Here is an 18,596-nt window from a genome sequence, read left to right on the forward strand (position 1 = left end):
TTTTGTTAAACTTTTATAATAGATGCTTCGTTTATATCTGTATATAATGATTTTTATATCGTCGCACATTCTACTTAATACTAATATTATATACTCGTATGTAATTCTTTAAGAGGGTGGATGTTTGTTCTACTTTCACGCAAAAACAACAGAATGGATTGAGATGAAACTTAACAAAATTAATGGCTTATACAGCAGATTAATGTATAAGTTACAATTGATGTAAAGATTTTCTTCAAATTGATTATAATATAACTATCAATTTAAGCGGGCGAAGCCTTGCGTTTTACTAGTGTTATCTATTTGATAATCATAGGAAACTACAAATCACTAAATTCTTTTCGTTTTAATTTTTATAAAAAAAATATTTATTGAGGCCGTCGTTGCGCAGCGGCGAAGTATCTGCCTGTAAACGTGACAGTTGTGAGTTCAATTATTTTTATTTCCCCGCTCTAGACAAAGCAAAGCTCAAGTTAAAGCGCGCCGTTGATTTCCACCTCATAATACATAATATCTCGAAAATTGATCGGAAAGCAGAGATTGTCTTAGCATTATGATCCTTCTACCTACTCCGCTGCTTACGGCCACGACGTACAGTTAATTTTTTTTTACCTTTCTAAATACATTAAGTATATTTCTTGCAACAGTACCACCAGACATCGACGACGGGGCAAGCAGCGGTGAAGTGCTAATCAAGGAAGGTGACAACGCCACACTCCGCTGCGTTGCTTCCGGCGTGCCTCCTCCTGCTGTGACTTGGAGACGAGAGGACTCGAGGCATTTCAAAATGGACAATCAGACTTTGGGTAAGTCTTTTTTCCATAATATATAAATTAACCACTATATTTTTTCATTTTGAAAGTGTGTGTATAAAAAATAAAAGATTTAGAGATGAAAAATTTTTGGAAAAATCAAAATATAAAAGTTGCAATAATGGTCAAAAAATGAAAACTAAGTAATGCATTTTAAGTATTTCCAGCATCTAAAAATTACGGAAATGCTTGATGATGAAAAAAGCAAATATACAAAGACATTATTTTCTTAATAACTTATTTTTAATTTTTATTGTTACATGAAGTTGTATCACACAACAGTCAGGTAGCAACATACTGACAGCGATAGTGACTTTTAACACAAGCTAATTAAATTTAACTACGTTTTAGCAACATGACATTAATTATATACCTAAACTTATAATTAGGCAAAGTTTAGCAGCTATAAAATGTTTAGTATTTTGTTTATACATACATAATATATATGAATAAGTATATGTGCGTAGATAACTCAATTTAAAATATATAATACACGCTGTCTCCCGCATACAGCAGAATAAGCAGAGAGAATCCGCCGCCGATTTTTTCCAGGCATTACGTGAGTAGCGAAACTCAACACCGGGTTTTTACCTTGGTGTCAGAGCGAAAAAATGAAAATATTGCGTTACAGTCACACCTTTGTGCTTGTGCATCACGACGGCCTACTAAAAATACTTCATTATCTTGATTTAATATCAGTTAAACACTAATCAATAATTCCGAGTGCGGCAGTTACAAAAGACAATAAAACAGACAACTATAAAAACAAAAACAACACAGTACGTTAAAATAAAAAAGGGAAAGATCTCCCGAGGATTGAAAGATAATCCGACAAGCGCTCCATTACAATCTGACATTAAGATTATCGTAAAATGCGAATATAGAACATATATATACTGACTTTTATATCGGAGAAAATTCTTCATATAGAAAGTTTGTTTTTATTGAGGCTTTTAAGGAAACAAGGTATATAGACAGTTTCATACACGCTTCGTATGCGTGAACGTAAAATACAATATGATACAATTTGTAAAATTTGTTTTTTCTTTTTATGTTCGTTAAAAATGGAAAGAGATCAAAGATGCTTGCTTGTGTCGGTTGTTATAGAAAAAGCAAGAAATATCTAATCCTAAATCTCACCGCACCCATTTTAAGATATTACATAAAAAATTACAACGCCAACATACATTTTATTCCAAATCAAATATTGTATTTATCACAAGGGAATATTGACACGGATATCCAGAAACTCGAGCTGAAACAACACGAAGACAGCTGCAACAACAAAGGCTCGTACATTCTCTAACCGGTGCAATATACTCATACGTCAATGAGCTATAAATTAAACTTTAAGCTCATTATTATAAAACGTTAATTACATTTACAGTGCTTCATAACGCTACTTACGGACGATTTAATTAATTGACTGTGGTAAAATATGGAAGTTATACGTAATATAATAAAGCTAAAGATGTTGTTTGGTTGAACGCCCTTATCTCAGGAAGATATATATTTTGAATTTCCTTTGAATGAAATATTTTGATATGATACGGTTAAAATAAAACTGTTAAGGAAGGTGAGCATAAATACAATAGTGGAAATAGCCGCCCTGCGACTATCGTGCAATAGTGCACAGACAAACCGTTGAAGAGAAAATGTTTTTCAAAACAATTTTGTTAAGTTTTGGCTTCTATTTCATTGTTAAATGCCCTCAATAATAGATTTTGTTATAGATAGAGATCACTTCTATAGCGATACATAGAGATCACTGTATCCAAGAACTATCACCTGCACTTAGAATATATTATCTATATATATAAAATCGAAAGGTCACTCACTCATCACGAAATCTCAGAAACTACATGTGCTAGGAATCTCAAATTTTGCATAGGAGTTACGTATAGGACGTAGGTGCTCGCTAAGACGGGAATTTGCAATATTTAATTTATAAGGGGTTGTTTTTGGGGTCGAAAGTTTGTATGAAACTTCGTTACTACAAATGCTAGGAGTCTCAAATTTTGCATAGACGTCACTAGGACGTAGTTATGGAGACAGAAATTAATAATAACATAGTTCACGCGGGTGAAACCGCGAGCGGGCCGCTAGTCTTCTATATATATAAAATCGAAAGGTCACTCATTCATCACGAAATCTCAGAAACTACATGTGCTAGGAATCTCAAATTTTGCATAGGAGTTATTTATAGGTGCTCGCTAAGACGGGAATTTGCAATATTCGACTTCTAAGGGGTTGTTTTTGAGGTCGAAAGTTTGTATGAAACTTCGATACTACAAATGCTAGGAGTCTCAAATTTTGCATAGACGTCACTAGGACGTAGTCATGGAGACATCAATTAATAATAACATAGTTCACGCGGGTGTAACCGCGAGCGGGCCGCTAGTGTTTAATATTGTTATTTTTATTTGATCAAGCGGGTGAAACCGTCCTGTATTATACTTATATTAGAAACGAAATAATATATTATTTTAGCTTCACGCTGTATCCCGCTCAGGGCAGGCAATACACTATGTTCCCATTAAGGCTCTTCCATTCTCTACTTTCCAAATTCTGAATAGATTGTGTATTAAGTGTTTATTTCCTCTAATGGGAATCGAACCTACAACCTATTGTTTGTTAATAGTTGTATTACTCAATGCTTCCAAGCAATCCCACATAAGGCCATTAGTATCTAACACAATACACCTCTTATCATAACAATAATCCAAACTAAATCATAGTCATAGTTTGCTAACAAAAGTTGTTATCAGCGAACTTTAGAATGAAATGCTAGTTATCTCCACGAAATGGCTCATTAAGGCAGAGTTCTATGCAAAGTATTAACCATTTGTATTGTAGATTATTATAATGAGACGCCGCGCCACCGTGGATGAGTTCAAATGTGTCTGACTTTAATCGCAGTGGTTGTAGGTTTGAATCTCTTGATGATGTTATTATTTTTTATACTCTTGAGAGTGAACTGGTGCTTTTGGATAGCATTTGATAATAAAAGTGACGGTAGTGAGTAATATCCCCTACTCGAGAGAATACTTTATTTTCCGCTCTTTGACATGACTGGAGAGTGATGAAACTTAACCACCTGCACCCACCTTTCTAAATACGGAATGTTAACTAAAAATATAAATATTGCGCAGTAAACATGACCGTATAGGTAGTTTAGTAAACAAAGGGGCAACTTTACAACCGGCGGTAGCAAATTGAATGTAAACTCAGCTAATTTGCATTCCGGGCTCCGACCAAACTTTGCCGAGTTTGTCACTTTTGAAGTTTTACTCAACTTTTTATAGAAACAACAGAAAATCACGTGAAGCTTTCAGGTACAGATGTAAATAAATCGTAATGAGTTACTTTGCATATTTAAACTTTTACTTTGGATAATTAGAAGCACTTTTTTCCTTTTTAAGTACTTTGTACGTTAGTTTTCATTCTAAATTTATAAAAAAATAAATAATAAATTTATAAATTTATAAAAACGCTTTTACCCGCAAAGCACAGGCAGGGATAACCTAATGTTAAGATACTCCATGTCTCTGTTTCTCCACATTTATCAAGATATTGCATGTTGAGTGGCAAATTTCATCGCCATACTTTGTGTATGCATGAGATCAAGGATATAAAAATAATTTAAATATAATCATTCTACCAAATGAGAATCGAACCTATAACCGTCATGAGAACGGCTTCAAACTCAAATTTATGTAACTTTTTATTTAACCGCCACGTACAATAATCTATCATACAATTGGGCAATGGGCATCCATAATATCGTGTAAATTATTATAATTGACAAATTGTGTCCGGCCTAATATTCTTCTATATCTTTATATATCAGGGAAGGCAAGATATTCAAATCTTTCGTTAGTGCAGATCAACACTTTAAAACATATAAAAATTATCGAGTTCGTTTTATTACTCAATATTTTTGTTAATAATTATAAAAAACATACTAAAACAGTAACTTATAGGCATGTTAAAATATAATATTGTGACTTATATTTAACGTATAAGTTTCCGTTTTAGTATATTTTTAATATTAGAAATAGTTAACATCATTAATTATTTTAAGACCTGCCCTGGATTTTGGTGTCACTTATAATTTTATGTGAAAATATTTTTTCATCACAAATCGTATTGTTTTCTTTGATTCTTTATGTCATTGTTGGAAATTTAAGTTTTTTTCTTATTTATTTTTATAAGTAATTTTAAAATGAAAAGTCTCATTTTAAACAAAACTTTTGAAGCTTAAACTTTAAAAGTTGAACTTTGATAATAATCACTCCGGAAATTATGAAGTTTAAGAAAAGAGCCAAGGCTTCATAATTAAAGGACTTGAGACGGTAAAGTTTTACGAACGAGCAAAAATATATTAGATTTTTGATAAAATTAACGAACTATAACTAATAAAGGCGAAAATTTTTTGAAAGCAATTATAATTCTGAAAAGGATGTCGAAGTTTGACAGTTCGAATAAAGTTTAAGCCAGACTTCGTCCTAAGAACAGTTTACACTCAATCCGTCTTCATCTTTCGCTCAAAATCGTGAAACCTTCAAGTATTTTCAAGTTAAATTTCAGTGTAATATGCACATAGTTTCATGAAAAATAAGTTTCACGCTTTATTAAGCAGAGCACGTAGAGGGAACCTAGCGTTAAGTCACTCCGTACCGCGCTTTCCGTCCAATTTTGGAGAGAGAAAACACAGCGCGACAACGCGTCTCACAGCATTCGCTGAGCCTCACTCCTTTTACCGATTTGTTTATCTTACTTGTTTAATTTTTGTATTTGTCTTATTTTCACTTGTATTCTGTTGTTTTTGGTATTTAAATTGTATTAATATAGCCATTAAACGGTAATAAAAGTTTTTTGAATTAGAATATTACATGTTGAGTGGCGGAACTCAAATCTAGGTTATGTCTTATTACGAGAGCGACAAAATGAAAATAATTTATTCCACTCGCTGAAATGAAACTCAGAATAGTTCAGGCTGTTCTGAGTGTAATTTCACCTCAAAAATTTCTGAACTTGTTTGATAGTACCACTATGATTAAATGTTATTTCAATCTTTAAATAGATCACGAGGAGGTACTTTTCGTGGAGGAAACGAAATTAAGAACTTCCGCCGTATTACTTCTTCCATCACATTATTTAAGTCGGTGAATTTAATTTATGAATTAACTTCTATTTTGTTTTTATATATTATACAGACATACTTTTATTAAATTAGTTAATCAATTTTACATTTTTAAATATAAATTATTATAAAAAGATACATTTAAAAATATATAAAAAAATATATATATATTATATATTTTTATATTACTATATTATTATAAACACGTTTTACTTATAAAGTACTATGCTATCAATTGAAAAGTTTTAAACCACAGAGGTCAACCGGAAGTCCAATTTATAAAAGCTGGCAAACTTAAGGTAGCGGGTTTATGCATTCAATTTGTATGAAAATAATTGTAAACATAAATTTGCAATGATTTGTTTTACCTATAAAATACCTATAATTAATTTTTCAGTACAGAATTTCAAAAACTGTTTTTTTAGCTCGACGATTGTTAAAATCGTGCCAAACATTGAGATACATAAAAATACGAGCATCTCCGTTTCCTTAATGGTTGCGGATATATTACATTTGTTTTTACCAAACTATTTTTACGTTCGATTTCCCACTCGAGTTGCTTTCCAAAGTTTTTCGTTATAATTTCGTGGAGAAATATATTTTCTGTGTTTGTGATGAATTAGATTTAAAGAGGATTTAGGCTGCTGCAGTGGTTTGAAAGTATCATATGGACCTGATTTCGAATCTCACTTAAAACATTATCTCTTCTGATTTTATAAAGCTGAACATTTAATTTTGTTAACCGCGCTTATCTGGTTAACAACTAATTCTAATTTTTGGATTTTGGATGGTAATGAAAGTGTTCATTTATCAACCCAAAATGATCGTGCCAATCGCAGTCTCACAGCACCGCGGCCACCTCAAAATGTATGTGTTATATTAATTCTAAAATATTTTTTCAGTATCAAAACACAGTGGCGAATGGTTGAATCTGACTGGCATAGAGAGGACTATATCTGGAGCGTATCTCTGCATCGCCACGAACGGTGTGCCGCCGTCTGTTAGCAAGAGGATACAAATAAACGTTATGTGTGAGTTGTTTGTATATACATTTTATTTTAACTATACACTGTATGCCGCACATAGCAGGATAGGCAGAAGAAACCTGGGAACCTATTTCTGAGATATCACGTGCACATTGACAACATCTAACCGTAAAAGCCATGGAAAAAGCGTTAAGCTAAAATCGATTACAACGTAGAATAAAAAAATCCGTGATATTTCATTAGCTTCTCTATGCCTTCCTTTTTTTATAATTTAAAAAGTTTGGAATTTAAAAATAAAAACATAATAACAAAGCTGTCGTGTGGCAGACGACGACGGTAAAGCGACTTATTATAAAATCAACATTACTGTTCTAAGTTCGAGTCTCACTCAAGGAATTAATTATTTTTGTTTCCTCTTCCTGGTAATAACACAAAATAGCACCAGGCTGTCTCTGCTCTCTGTCTTATGCATAGTTATACAGCGTGAAGTTAAAAATAAAAAAATAAAACCAAATTCTGTTCGTACTGATTTCCAACAAATTAATCACGTTTTAAAGACCTCAACACTTTCAAAGCGGACGTCAAAGTCGACGGAGCGTGTTATTTTATTGTCAATTCCATTTGAAATGCAACGAGGAGCCACCACTATTTAATCCTACGATTTAAACGTTTCAATGTTCTTTTATTTTGAAACCGCAAAATGCTGTACATTTCACTGTTTAATTATTAGAATTCAATTTAAACTCTTCACTTCAACATAACTTCATCAATAAAAACACAAGCATGCATGTGGGTTCGATTCATTTCTTCGCTCTGGTAACGAACCAAACCTTATCCGAATTCTTAAACCGAATTCTTTGAAAAGTGGGGAACGAATGGGAACGTTGTGCCTAAAAATTGGGTTCCTAGGTTCCCTCTGCCTACTTTCCGTTTTCCGTCTTATTAAATATGCTTATTTCACCCAGTCGCACCAACGGTATGGGCAGGACGGGCAGCGTTACGGGCGCTGTCGGGTACCTCCGTCACTCTGTCCTGTACTGGCGAAGCATATCCTGTTCCGCAGGTACATTGGATATTGAACGGCGAGCAAAGGTTGGTTAATGGTAAGTCATTGTAAAATATTTTATTAGTTTTAATTCCTCGAAAAATTTATGATCCGTCACAAAAAGACTTTTCAATTGTTACCTATTCCGTTTATAATATAAGTATAGAAGCAAAAATAGTTCCTCAAGCAACTATCAAACACAGGCTACTATCTCACATACAACAAACTAAATATTCCACCCTATTTTTCAACGTTAAAAAATCGTTAACACGACACTTTCATGAGTGTTTGACAAATTATCCGCGGGGTTTTAAATAGTCTTCACCGTGGTGATCACTGCTCGTTTATCATCCACGTCTAAGTCCTGGACGAGCGCCAACATGTCCAATGATTGATTTCGATGCTGAAAGCCAACTCGTTTACACATTCAATTGTATAATCATTTGTATATTTTGTGATAAAATATCTAGTCATCATTTATTTAAATCTACAAAAACTAATGAAGTCATTGAGGCGGTGCCGGTGCTGCAAAAACGCCTTTGACAGATATACAGATAGACAGAAAGCGCATGACAGTGATTCTTTAAGAGGTTTTATTTTTTAAGTATCTATATAACCATAAAAATAAAAAAAAACGCTTCTATACCAACATACATTCATTTAGGCTTGGCCACACTCGAATATCTATAGAGAGATATACTCGTAATGTATATTTAATTTTAGATTACCTAAATATACACGGCAACGTTATTAAATGTTAATTGCGAAATAATAATATTAATCGCATATAGCATTCCTATTAATATTTAAATATTTCTGATGCTAACAGCTCTCCAATAAAATTTTATAATATTATAAAGTGCTATTCACATATAGAATACATCGTGGTGTAGTGAGAGCATCTGTGACCGCGACGGTTATGGGGATATGACTTACTTTATTTTTTCCAATCTGACACGACAGCGGGCGGCGTTGAATTTCGCCACCTAATATGCAATATCTCTATTTCAGTGAAAAATGGAGAACGAAGCGGTTTGCGGGAAAAATAGTGAAGCTAAAAAACATCACACACTCAGTACCAAATCTTAAACAATGTATGAAAGTCCTCGTTAACGACTGCACCATATCGATCTTTCATTACTGTTATAAAAACAACATTTAATTTGCCTTGTTATTCCTAGGAACCAAATATAGACTCAGCCAGACATCGAGAGGGTACCGTCACATCGCGACGCTCCAGCTAACGAGTATGACGCGCAGCGACGCGGGCGCATACCGGTGCGTCCTTGAAAACAATTTGGGGAAATCTCAAGCTGAGCTTTATTTACATAGTAAGTACCTTTTAAACATTTCTATTATAAATAAGCGTTTAAGAAGCGTTTAAGATGAGCGGTAGGTAATGTGGGACTCTTTGATGAATCCTATCCTAGCCACTAAAAGCCAGCTGAAACAATCTATCTAAAGAAGATGACGTCTGGATTCGTGGAAGGCCCGCCTGTTGCAGGCCACCGTCACCTTCAGGATAGGGTAGGAATACTCTTAGTACGCGAGGCAACGCAGACCAAATGTAATTTTGGTTATAAGGAAATGAAAAAAGGGTGTTATGTGTGATTCTAAAATATAATGTGGTGTATCAGTCTACATAAAGTAAAATAAAATAAATAGCTTACTGAATATAATTAAAGGGAAACATAACTTTACTTAAGTTTATATGAAATTACGACCGATTCATATTATCCGTTGCATTTCAACAGGATGGTGAGCTTTTACTGAAATAAAGTAAATATTATTTTAAATGATGGGGTAAAAAATGAAGTATCAATTTTTTTCACGACCGATGAATGATAGATAGTCAGAAGAGAAGGATGAAATTGTCAATTACCGTGGGAAGTTTACTTTGCGGGTGTATTCCGGAGAATCCATTATGCTTTTTAATTATTGTAATTAAATTTAAAGATTTAATCCGATTAACTTAAAAATGTCAAGTGACTCGGTCAATATTTTAATGGATTATAAGATTATTTTAAATGTTAGAGTTAAAATTATTAAGAATATATAGTGACAGATTTCTCGCTTCTCGTTTTATTTAACACTTTCTGCCAAAGTTTGAAGGTTGTGGACTCAAATGGAAAGTATTCGTAGGTATTATTGACTTTTATTCGAGAGACCAATGCCCACGACAAGACAAAGCAGTTTTAACTAATGATGATACTTCATAATATCATCAAACAAAGAAATCAAGGATAGTGAAATTTTACATATTTTTCCTACTAGTCGGTCAAAGTGGTTGTAATTGAAATGAAACATATTATGAAGCCACTAATTTTGTTTAATAAGCAACAAGTAGAAACTTTAATTCAAGCTGAAATAAAAAAAATACTGACCGCTCTTATGTTTCCAGTGTTAACGACTACAACCACTACCACCACAACTACTACTACCACTACAACGACCACCACTACGCCACCACCGACGACCACCTTGACGCCCTGTAAGTAAATGTGAAATTTGGGTTTTTTACAGAGGCCGAAGACGACTGTTGTAAGTTCGATTTCTTCTACTACCCGGTAAAAGAGTTCATTTTATTTCCTTGCTCTGATAACAGGACAAAACTCGGTGTTGGGCTTTCCATAAGGAACGTAGTGTACGCTCCCTCTGCCTACCCTGTTATATGCAGTATACAACGTCAAGAGTCTAAAAAAAATAATTTAAAAAAAACCTTTTTTATATTAACCATCGATCAACTATTTACTATAGAATAGATATTATTGGACAAAAATGATTAATAAAAAAAAATATGAAATAATTATTTATAAAAGGATGATAATATGTAGTTTCTTAGATTAAAAATATATAATATGAGTCAAATTGAAAATGTAGCATATTGCCGATTATTTTTCTAAGCTTAATCTATGAACATCAATTAATTATTTTATTTTTTTTTCGGTCTGGTAAAGAAAGAGAACAGGTCAGTTACACGAACATGCTCATAATAATAAAATTTCCTGCGCCAGTTGATAGTTTAAAATACTTTCATTGAACTTGATTTTAAAACTATTTTTCAATAAAACATTACAAGCTTCAGAAAAGTTAATATGAATTTAAATAAAACTCATTTTCTGAGATTTTATCTATTATAATTTTGTTATCGTAGATAAAGGCCATGAGCTACTTTAAGCCATTCAAAACACTTTCTTACCAAGACGGCCCCAGTTGTTGAACTACGTTGATACTCCGTTCTAATTAAGATACTATGCGCCGAATTCTGGAGGTATTGCGTGTGGAGTGAACAGGATACCAGAGCGAGGAAATGAAAATAATAAATATTTTTTATCCTCGAGTGGAAATCGAACTTGTCGCGTGTATACTCGCAAACTACGCCACGGAATATTTGAAGACGTCGATAATTTATTTTTCTTTGTAATAAAATTATCTCATTCAATAGAATTAGTGAAAAGAATCCCCCGAAATATTGGGCTCGTTGAGTTAAAAATCTCTCCTTTACGAAAAATACGTATTTAATTAGGATCTCTGTATTCATAATATTTTATTTAAAAAAATATCAATGAATGGAAATGTATTCTGGCGTAAAATCTTTTTGAATTTACGGTACGAAGTCAACAGTGGGTGCAGAATGGGGCTAACTAAGTAATTCACCACTTGTTTTCTCATAAATTTTATTATTTATATCACAGGTATATTACATATACAGGTGTCGTTCCCCACTTGTGGGAATGAAATATTTTTATGTCCTTGTTCTATTTACAATACCGACCACGCTGCGTTGAGTTCCACCTCTCTACCATCTTCCACATGCAATTACGTAGTAAAAGGAACGGACGCCGTAGAAAACGGAATATTTTTACATGGTTCCCTCTGGCAACCCTCCGATACAAGGAAAAAAGCGTGTAGCTACTTATTTCGTTGGTAAAAAGGTACACAAACATATATACATATTACACATAAAAGGAAAAATAAAGTCGAGCTAAAGACCTTTTGTAATACGGTAATGGCATATGTTTATTATCTCGGCCTTTCCTTTTCATTTGCTAATTTCCATAAGTCTTTATGGGATAAGAAGAATATTATATATATTTTGCAGTCATATTATAAATAAAAATCATAACAAGGTTTTTATTTCGTATGGGTTTTGTAAAAAAATATTTACGTAAAGGGAAAATGTGAAATCGTTGTGTCATAGCACCATAGTCGCCAAATGGAAATCCTTTAAATCCTACTTTGAACAAATTGGAATCAAAACTTGTATATATCGTTATAAAATACTAAAACCTAAGAGCTGCAACTTCGGCGTACATTATATACTCGCATCACACATGAAGAGATGCATTAAGGCGACCTACTTGTTAGAAACTGGAAAGTAAACCGCTGGCAAGGAACGACAGTATCATGTCGAAACTATGTAAGCAGTGATAGGAAATAGATTTATGAGTTCACTCAGCGCCGAAACGTAAACGTAATGTACCTATGTGCAAAATGATAAATTGATACGTTATCGTGCAATTGAGATACGGTGATTGTGGGTTCAATTTTAACTAATTGTATTATAGTCTCAATTTCGTCACCGAAATTTAAATATATTTATTATTCTTGTGTTCCATCTTATGTAAAATAAGTAGAGAAAGCTAACGTTCCCAGATGGTGATCGAACTGACTTTGTGAAATAGACATCATAGTTGAAAATACAACTACTAAAGGCCTCATCTTGTGTCTTACATACTTTCATATTAATGATAGTTTCAACACATTATTATTTAATTCATATTAATTATAAAGAAATCGAAAAAATATGTTCTAGTTCTTTGAGACAAATATTATCTTCTAACGCTTTAACATTTCCTTTGAAAACATTATTATCAAGTCATCATTTTATCTCAATACATTATGTATTATTGTACGAGGCCCCTCGACTTTTACCGTTACGTTTATTCGTTAATTACTGTTATTGCTGAAGTTAGACAATAATAGTCTAATTTTATCTCTTTAGAATGGAGTCGTAAAAAGTTTTAATATTAAACAAATGGAGCTTAATTACATTCACAATTTAAAGCTTTAAACTCTAGTTACATTTACTTTGGAATATAAAAAGTATGTAATATGATACCAGAAGTTTTTATCCGACTACTCCGGATAGAGGGTAATATTATTTTACATAAAAACGGCAAAAAACAAGTTTGTTATAAGGGAGGTAGCCCTCTTAAAAAAATGTTTTAATCTGTTCGAATCAGTTCAAATTAAAAAATATATTTTTGTGTATCGATTGCGTCAATTCAAACAAAAAATTCCAACTTTGTAATATTAATATAGAAATAGATTTTCCCACAAATTAATAAAAAAATTGTTGCAGTCGACGCTGAGAGGCATCTGGAGCAACTCCATCGCGGAGTACTGGAGGATCCGCAAGCTGCCCACGAAGGCAACTATATAGTGCTTAGTCAACATCAAATGCAGAATCTTGGTAAGTTTAAATGGTAAAATAATGCTTAAATAGGCCCAACTAATTACTTAATCTTAATGAACTATTGGGATTATTTTTTTCTTCATAATAATATGTGTGATTTTTGTTTTTTAATATTATTTTTGTAGACACATTTCTGTTAGATATTTAATGAAAAATCCCCCCGCTCTCTATTATCCGACAATTTACAAAAAATATGAACTATGCTTAAAGCGTAAAATTAAAAAAAATATATTTTATTTAAATATAATATAATTCTTCTTCTTCTTTAGTTTTATGATGCATCCCGTTTATGGATGGAGGGAATCTGGGAACCTTGAGTTAAACCACTCTGTTTCCCACTTTCCGCCGCATTCTTGAGGCATTGCAGACTCAACACCACACTTTGAATGAAATGAAATGAAATTATTAAATAATTTCTAATTTAATTAATCAACTAATTATAACTTTGACCCTATGAAGATAAAAGAAAAGTATATTTTTTATATTAGTTAATGATTTTTCGTGGTAAATATTCCCAAACTATATTCAAATCAATTTTCCTTAAAAAATATAACTTTTTACACCTTAAAAATAAGTGAGCACATTCTTTCCAAACTTATTTAAATAACTTAGTAATAATGAGATAAGTTTAACGTCAGTTTAGATTTTATGGTACTTTTCGAGCTTTATATTAAAAAGTACTTTTGTCATGAGATCAAAAATGTATGGCAGTGTCTACATTTATGAAGGAACCCGTGCGTTAAAAAATAAATTTTAAAAGTAAATGTGCAATTTACATACTTTATCCATGTTAATTATTTTTTGATAATAATGTCCCATATATGAAGCTGGAAGCTAAGGACTATGAAAATCTATATTTTATACATTAGCCGCGTAATTTGAACCCGTAACTATCACGCGTTGTTCAAGTACGTTTAAAATAATCTTATATCATTTTTTTATTAATACTCATTATCTTCGATCAATACTATTCTCCATTGATATTGCCTATTCTCCATTATATTTTATATGAATTGTTCAAAATACACGTTTTATTTCGAAATGCCTTTGAGCATGATTCAAATTCAAAGAAATTCAAATTAACATAATTAGCTTTCAGCATAATGTAATTTAGCTTCCAATCGACGTTAGTTAAATACATTACAAATTATGTTACCACTTAACGCTCGTTAATTCAACGAACAAAATTTAAATTTCCCTCTTTTGTTACCTTCTATAGTATTATAAAGCAAAATAAGAGTGAAACGTGCATTTTTTGCTAATATTTATCAAACCAGCAAAATAAAATAGATCTAATAATATATTTTTTTTCTTTTAAATGCTAGTCACTTTCATTTAGCTTGGTACTTATTCTTTAGTCTTCGCTAGGATGTTATTGCTTAAGAAATGAGAAATAAAATGGAAGAACGAAGTGTCTTAACACTAGGTTCCCTCTGCTATATATGTAATACTGCGTGAAACTAATTAACTTAATATCCAACAACCGAAAAAATTTACTACACTAATAAAACTAATTGAAAATCTAATAAACTAAAAAAAATAATTAAATTCAACAGAAATGGTGACGACGATGTGACCTGAGTTACGGGGACCGGAGTCCCCCTGGGGCGATGGGTGGCCTCTCGCCAGTGACGCATCTCGAACCTACATAACTCTCCGACAATATGGATACGTAAGTCTTGGTCTAGGCCTAGTGCTGGCCCTCACAGCGTGACGTGGACGCCACGTGGACTTAAGTGTTATCAAATAATTATGAATGGATTTAGTGAAATCGGTGTTGGAATTGGTTGTATTGGATGATATTTTAGCTGCTTAGTTTGAGTAATTGTCATGCATCGGGGAATTGAAGAAAATTTGTAAACGATTGTCGTCTTAGTAGTTTGTTGTTATTTCATCTATTATGTTATATGTTAAAGAAAATGTACAGTGAGGCCTTCTTCGTGGCGCGACGTTTAAATGTGAATAGGAAGTAATATTTTCATTTCCTCGCAGTATTAATAAAATAAAGTACACCATTTAGTTTCACCATTCAAAACGCAAATCTCGAAAATCGCGAAGAAAATAAGAAAAGGAGCCTTTAAATACTAAATTTCCTCAGCCTTGAAGTTCAAAAAAATGTTTATTTAATTACCTATTTTATAATAAATTCATGTACATTTATATCTATTCATTGTTTTGTATATTTTTTAGATTATTTAATTTGTATAACGATGATTTCAGAATTTCATAATGTATGTATGTTCGTAATTTCTTAATTTTGGAGTGAGATAAATATTGCTATAGTCAGGAATCGAATCTATGATAGTTATTAATTTTTGCTTTCAGCATTCAAAAATTTAGATAAATTGAACATTGTTCGAAATAATCTACATTACATGATATATGTATGTATATAAGCTAAGGTTGCTGTAAATATTTTTGCACGAACTAGTCATATCAGACTAATAATAATAATATAATTCACGCCAAGTTTTATGAAAAAAAAAATGTTTTTTGTTTATTTTTTTTATTTAGTTTAGACTTAGATATATTTGGAAGAGTGTATATAGATCTATTTAAGGCATAATTATGAGGGTAATCTATTGTGTATAATAACATTACGACTATCCATGTTAGACAATTTGAACAATTCATAAAAGCTGATTTGCTTTTTGTATCAGATAAGAAATATAAAAATAATTATAAGTTTTTATGACTTTGGCCTAAAATATACCAGTATAACATAAAATTTCGAAATTATACAGTTAAAATAATTTTTACAGTTATTCATATGTATTTCTGACTTAAAAATAGTTTAAATTTATTAAAATTGAAAATTAATATTGCTTTTAAATTGAAATTTTCAGTTGACATGGCATGTAAATTCTAGATTAATGTATGAAGTACTGTATCAATATGTTCCGTTGTGAATAATAAATTTTTGGAAATATATTTTAGTTTTACTATACAATACTTGGTTGCGTCATGGAGGTATCTAAAGAGTATAATGAAATATAAAGGCTGTTGATTCAAATTCAGTTTTGGGAAGCTTATGGAAATTGTAAAGTCCGTCTTTTAACTTGAGTATATATTTGATATATACTCAATTCATGGACTACGAACACGTGTAATCTCGTCGATGGCTCTCGTACTAATGACGTGGTCGCAGTGCGCACGAGACTGTGTTTTATTGTTGACTCTTGTCAATATATATAAGAGAATATGTGAACAATGAATTAATGACGTCATACTACAGCCATAGAAATACATTTTTAAAGTAAGTGAATTTTATCACGTTTATCATTAAAGCGGTTGAATATGGAGAAAATAGTGTCATATCACTTGCTTCTAGATGCCTACTCGAAAATATTAAAGACAAATAAATATGATGAGCCCACATTGGCAATAAATGGAATTTTTTAATTGGAAAAAACGTAAGTGCAAAGATTACATTATAAAGACAAATCATTATGTGAGCAAGCGTGCGACTGTAAGCCCGACGGTTATTGGTTACATACTCACTCGGGAGAATGACATGTCTAATATTTCCATATTCTGCACCACTAGCTACTCTCTTTATCTACCTCGCTATGAGAGGGATACAGCGTGAAGTTAAAAAAATATTTTGTACTACTATTTTATATTATATAATTTTGACCAAACAAACAATATTTTACAAAGCAATCAACAGAAATAGCAGAACCGTAAGTATAACCTCGAGATCCTTCCCTGACGTGACCCGTGACATGTCGTGATCCCACCGCGTTCTGCCCTGAGGGATATCTCACCATGGATTAGTAGGGTCGGTACGTGACAGGTTTTTAGTAAAAGTATAATTCATATTGTTAAAAATTAAAGGTGTTTTGTTTTATTTTCATATTTATGAAGCTTTTTGTTAAGATTTGTTAAATAAATAGAAGTATAGGGTACTAAATTTATTTTGAATATTTTACCAATAAATTATAATAATATATCTATTTAATTATTTTTTTACCGACGGCTTCGTTCTCATTGTCAAATGGAAATAACTAAGAGTCATATGTCACATTCTTAATGTGACTTTAGTGATAAAATATAGCTGATATATAGCCTTTTGTATTGAGTGAACTTTGCAAGACAAAATAATTTGTAAATAATTTAAACCAATACTTCTTAAGATAAGCGCGTTCAACCAAACAAATTGTTTATTTTTAATATTAAATATAGTTAATATAGGTAAATATTTTTTATATGTATATAAAGAACACACATGACGATTTTATGTCCAATCCCATATTTCATACTTAATCATAGTAAAGCTCAGCGTGACCTTTCAAAATGACATTTATCCATTTTCTATCATAAATTTCAAGCGGCAAGAGCGGTAAGAGAGGTAGAGACCTCAGTCGACCTTCGAAAACATAATATCAAAGATACTAGATGAAGCATAAAGATCCTCCGGGTGGGATGTATGAAGAGGTTGATGATAGTGGACGAGGCAAAAGAGGTACGCAGAGTCCTCTTTGACTATTACAGGGTAAAGCTAAGTTAATTTAATTTCATGAAAAAAGCATGGAAACCTAGTATTAGAAACCATATAGTTTACTACGACAGGGTCGAAGTATGAAGCGACCGTCTAAGATGATCGCACATCTTCAAACGGGCACATAAGCCTTCCCAACATGACCTCATAAAGGCGCGACGTGTCACTTGTGTATTCGTAATATTAATATTTCTTATATAACACTTTAACGTAAAGCTTTAGATATATTTTGCTTATTTTGAGAGATAATCTTTGTACTCACTGCTACGCATATGTAACTGTTAGATTTATGCTTTAATTATAAATAAACTGTAAGATTTCTTTTAAGAAAAACTTTTATTTCTCCACAACAATTACATTCAATTTAGTATAATCACGTTCTCTCTTACAAAGATAGTGGCGCCGATGGCCAACTTAAGAACTAAAACTTTCGTTCAAAAACTTAACTTTAATAAATAAAATAAAAAAATAAAATAAAAATAAAATAGCCTTTATTGCTGTTCTTTACAATTAATATATAACTTGCCTTTTCTACAAACTAAATTGATTTTTAATAATTAATATCAATATTTTTTCAATAATAATAATCTAATTAATTTTATTTGTTTGTTTTTTTTTTTTTTTTGT

At 31.9% G+C, this 18,596-nt stretch overlaps 1 protein-coding gene across 1 annotated transcript in view; it reads left to right on the plus strand.

Annotated features, from left to right (window-relative positions):
• The window catches only part of LOC146537995 (opioid-binding protein/cell adhesion molecule homolog), a 53,888-nt gene extending 37,491 nt beyond the window's left edge, over positions 1–16,397 (plus strand). The window contains exons 4-10 of the mRNA XM_085186992.1: positions 648–806; positions 6,861–6,989; positions 7,910–8,047; positions 9,171–9,320; positions 10,391–10,480; positions 13,355–13,465; positions 15,025–16,397. Coding sequence (XP_085043118.1) covers positions 648–806; positions 6,861–6,989; positions 7,910–8,047; positions 9,171–9,320; positions 10,391–10,480; positions 13,355–13,465; positions 15,025–15,044 — 797 coding nt within the window. The 3' untranslated portion in view covers positions 15,045–16,397. The remainder of the gene's footprint in view (positions 1–647; positions 807–6,860; positions 6,990–7,909; positions 8,048–9,170; positions 9,321–10,390; positions 10,481–13,354; positions 13,466–15,024) is intronic.
• The last annotated feature ends 2,199 nt before the right edge of the window (positions 16,398–18,596 follow it).

This window comes from Heliconius melpomene, chromosome 6 (assembly GCF_056956725.1).
Source record: "Heliconius melpomene rosina isolate 202511_hmr_F chromosome 6, ASM5695672v1, whole genome shotgun sequence".
NCBI classification, from domain to species: Eukaryota; Metazoa; Arthropoda; class Insecta; order Lepidoptera; family Nymphalidae; genus Heliconius; species Heliconius melpomene.